Source organism: Adiantum capillus-veneris, chromosome 18 (assembly GCF_014529385.1).
Source record: "Adiantum capillus-veneris isolate H3 chromosome 18, ASM1452938v2, whole genome shotgun sequence".
Taxonomy (NCBI): Eukaryota; Viridiplantae; Streptophyta; class Polypodiopsida; order Polypodiales; family Pteridaceae; genus Adiantum; species Adiantum capillus-veneris.
This window is the reverse complement of record NC_140948.1, coordinates 35717783-35722278: the sequence shown is the minus strand read 5'-3', so window position 1 is coordinate 35722278 and position 4496 is coordinate 35717783. Positions and strand designations below refer to the sequence as shown.

At 46.9% G+C, this 4496-nt stretch overlaps 1 protein-coding gene across 1 annotated transcript; it reads left to right on the top strand.

Moving 5' to 3' along the window:
- Positions 1-2688: 2688 nt before the first annotated feature.
- LOC147435488 (fatty acid desaturase 4-like 1, chloroplastic) lies at positions 2689-4256 on the top strand. Its single transcript, XM_086487741.1, has 2 exons — positions 2689-2703; positions 2767-4256. The coding sequence occupies exons 1-2, from the start codon at positions 2689-2691 to the stop codon at positions 3994-3996; spliced, it is 1245 nt and encodes a 414-aa protein (XP_086343867.1). The 3' UTR covers positions 3997-4256.
- The last annotated feature ends 240 nt before the right edge of the window (positions 4257-4496 follow it).

Below are 4496 nucleotides of genomic sequence, written 5' to 3'. Positions count from 1 at the left end.
TCAATAGTGGTAAGCCATAGGTAAGCCCCATAGGACTCCACTATTAAGACCATAGCTCTCGACGGTGATTCCCCGTTAACTGCACAAAGGCAAACGCACTGCAAGGCTAAAAAATCCCTATTCTACTTACTCACATGCAATTAATAGTACCAACCATTTATAGCTAGCTTGAGGACCTCCCTTCTTGAGCAAAAAAAGAGAAACCTTGTGCTCTGATACCAATGTAACATTTAATCGTCTAGTAACATTGTGTGTAGCGAAAAATAGCATGAACATAGTGAGCATTTCATTAAGAATAGCTTCCTAATGAGAATAACAAGAGTGCTTGGGTGGAGAGAGCAACAAAAATCATAACACCTAGTTAGATAGCATCGACAATACTTCAAAAGAGAGAGAAATTAAGCAATTGATAACAGTTGAGGACCGGATTTGCATGGACCCGATCCCCCCTCCAAAAGGCTTTGTATTATGGTTTCTCCCATCAAGAGAGACATTTTACAATACAAATATTTGTGTTCCTTCAATACTAGCTAGTGCAATGAAGATGGAAACTTCATGCACTAAGCAAAACACTTATCAAACACAACATCAATTCCCTCACAGTCTCGGACCCAAGACCTCACACACCTTCGAAGATGGTGAGAGCTAGCGGGGTATGAGAGTAGATTGAGAGAAAGAAGGAGTATTCTTACGAGAAAGATGTACATCTCCTCGCATAATCACTCATATTAGCATAGCTTAGCTTAGTAATTAGCATGGTAGAGAAGATGAGCATGCATTGAAGCTTGGCTCCTGGTTGGATTTTCATCACAAAGCCAAGAGTTGTTGGTGTAGGCCTTCCTTCTCACAAGCTTGGAGTAGGTGATAAGCTTTCCATTAAAGCTTGAGAAGGAGAGAGAGTCTTCTTTACTTCACACATGAGATTGTGTGAGTGTGTGTGGGATAATGCCTTGCAGAAATCAGCCCCCTCTCTCTCTCTCTTGGTTGACCCCTCTTCCTTTTTTCTCTTGCTAGCATCCTATTGGACCTCCCCACGCTTAGCCAATGGCAATAAAGCAGCATAAGTGATAGCCTTCTGACATGTGTCCCCCTTTCCCCTTTTGTGAGAGCTTTAGGTAATTATTTAATTCAACTAAACTCTCATTGGACCCCTTTGCCTCCTGGCCAATAGGAATCAGGCAAGCCATTGGGCTGCTGAATGCTCCTTGGTCCCCTTGAGAGACTGTCCAATAGTCTTCTAGAGAGCTTAATTCTTATTGGTTCTTTTATTAAGTGTTTTTAAATTAATTAAGCTAGATTTACTCTAGCCTAATTCTCATTGGTCCACTTCCAAGGCCATCCAATAGGAATTGGGTACACCTTGTGGGCATCTGGGCTAGGGAGTTGACATGTGTCCCTCATTCCCTTTGTGTAAAGGGAGCTTGTGTGTGTGTGTGTGTGTGTGTGTGTGTGTGTGTGTGAGTTTCTCTCTCATCCCCTACTTGCAAGGCTCGCCCCCTCCTATGTAGGGATTGACAAAGACTTTTTGTGACACACAATAAGCATCCAATTTCCCTAGTGTTTGGCCTTTGGACAAAACCTTTGAATTTTGGAACCTTAGCATTTTGGAAGTCTTAATGGGCTGAACCTTAGGGTCTTTTAAGCCCATTGTTGCACATTGCTCTTTTGCAGATGCCCCCCTCTTTGGAGCCCTATTTTCCCTCCTTTGGATCCCTATTGTGGCCTGTCTGCTAGCTTAACCAATATTCTACCTTTTTCTCCCTTGGCACTTCCCCATATTAAATGATCAGTTTAACAAGAGAAAATCATTTAGGAGAATCAGATATTGATTATTATGTTAGTATGGGTTGAAACAATCTCCTCATGCTTGGTAACATTAGAACTCTGATGGCCATTATTGTTACCATATACATGTGGTAGTGATGTGTGTGAACACATTGAGGACCGTCGGGACATTTTTTCCCTCACAAGGAGGTTTTTTCCCCATGCATTGTATATATGCCCATCACTCTAGGGCTATCTTATCTTTCCATAGCACACTAAGTAATACACTCTCTGTTGTGTGCCTTGAGCTTCCTTCCTCTTCTCCAAGCTGTGCGTGTTTTCCTGCAACCCTAATTCCAACAATTAGTCTCTCTATCCCATTGAGGTTAAATTGGGAGGCTAGTTGGTCAATTGTTTTCCATCTCCTCATATTGTTATCCCAAATCTGGGCTAGATGTCTGAGTTCTTTATTGTTCATCTTTCTAGCAGTATCCCTCCAGACCGGGTTCATAAGAACATTACATGCTTTAAAGAGCCAAAGGGACTAGTGGTTGGTGGAGTTTCGGAAATATCTGGTAAGCTCTCCCCATTCCAAAGCCTCCGATGCTCTATTACATTTCCGCACTAACTCCCTCATAGTTCCTCTAAGACTAAGTCTGGACCAATGAGGGGGGCGAACAGCTTGTCATGCACCTCGAGGTCTTTCCATTGTCCACCTTGAGAGCATAGCTTCGCCTTGTCAACCATGTTGCCCATGCCTTGTTGGTGTCATCCTATGAAGCTTGAGAAGGGTTGACAATAGTTTGTACCATTGGATGTTTTGACAATGCCCATGGGAAGGGCTTCTTAGCTAGAGGTCAACAAAGAATGTACGCCGGAAATTCTCACGAGGAGAGGGCCATGTGCAGCATCGGGATCTAAGAAATGCACGATGCTGTGGCATGTATAACAATTTTGAATGGTGGTGGGTAATGGTACCAGTTACACGTGGAAAGAAAATAGTGGCGAGGAGAAGGGGCGTCAAAGTTGGATGAGGAAAGAGAGGTTTGGGGCAGTGGGAGAGCGCGGGCCTTGGAAGACTACGTGGGCCGAAAAGCCACCAGTAATAAGCAACAACAACAAAGAGAGGTTGGCATTCAAAATATAGGGTGGCGTAACGATCGAGCTTCCCTGCACGCACTGATGGAGCTCATGCCCCTCCCCCTCTATTCCTCCTCTGCCTCCTCCTTCCTCTCCAGAACCCGCAATACCCTCCTTTACCTTCCACCTTCTCGCTATGGCGGCCTACTCAAATCTCACCACTTTCTCATTTGCGCCGTCCTCGCAGAGCGCCCCCCCGCCCCCGAACCCCCCGCGACGCCGCCCTCACCCTACGAGGCGGCGGCAGCCCAGCTAGAGAAACAGGTAGCTGCACTTCAGGTGGAGAGATCTAGCCCCAGATCTGCGTTGAAGCTGCATCGGAAAAAGCGAGCAGAGAATGTGATGGGGATGGAGGACACCGCGCTGGAGTCGACGTGGGTACATAGAGCGTGGGTAGCAGCGGGGAGCTTGACGATGGTGGGGATGATGGTGAAGGCCATGGAAGCTGCAGGGACGACAGAGGAGAGGGTGGGGGTGATGGTGGCAGCTGTGGGCGCTTACATGGCTGCAGATTTAGGGACGGGGATCTATCACTGGGCTGTAGATAATTATGGCGACGCCCATACGCCTATTTTTGGTCCCCAAATTGATGCCTTCCAAGGCCACCACAAGCGGCCCTGGACCATCTCCAAGAGACAGTTCGCCAACAACATCCACGCGCTCGCCCGCCCTGCCACGTTCTCCCTCGCCCCTTTCCTCCTCCTCCCCTGCCCCGCCTATGTGGACTCCTTTCTGGCTGTCTTCCTCGCCTGCGTCGTGTACAGTCAGCAATTCCACGCCTGGGCACACGCCAAGAAGAAGGACGTCCCTGCTTTCGTGTCACTGCTGCAGGACTCAGGCCTGCTGGTCTCTCGCAAAATGCATGGCGCTCACCACAGGCAGCCCTACAATATCAACTACTGCATTGTGAGTGGCCTCTGGAATCCGCTGCTCGATAGCACCAACTTTTTTGCCAAGCTGGAAAAGTTCATTTTCTCCACCTGGCACGTCAGACCGCGCTCCTGGGCTGAAACATCAGCTGACTGGCTCCAGGATGGATCCTACTTCTCTGACGGTACTGACGTGGACGACACGTTGCCTCAGCAGTCGTAGCACATGGCAGTCCGCGTAACTAACCAACGTGGCACACCTTGTCATCATAAAGGCTGGTTACTTGTATAGTACTTCTCACATACATTCAAAATTGTATGTCACTCGGATTCTTTTCATATCAATGGGAGCAACTTGAGAGGCAAGTTGAAGAGGTGGCAGAAATACACGTCATGGAGTAAAGTCTATAATTAATGTGGCACTGTCCATCATACATGCCAAATGTAACATTTTTCTTGTAATCTAGAGGGAACCATGGCATAGCAAGCGTGTGTGTGTGTGTGTGTGTGTGTGTGTAAAACCCCATGTGCAAGGTTATGGAAAGCCGACTTTCCACGGGTGTTTCTCCCTAGCTAATATTGCATGTATATGAGTGGGAGGGAGAGAGGGAAGGAATAAATTGTGGACATGTGAGTAGGAAAGTTCGTGCATGGTTGGAACATTTTTTATGCTTGTTCTAAGTGTGCCAATTAAAATATCATCATGATCTATTTGACCTGTCC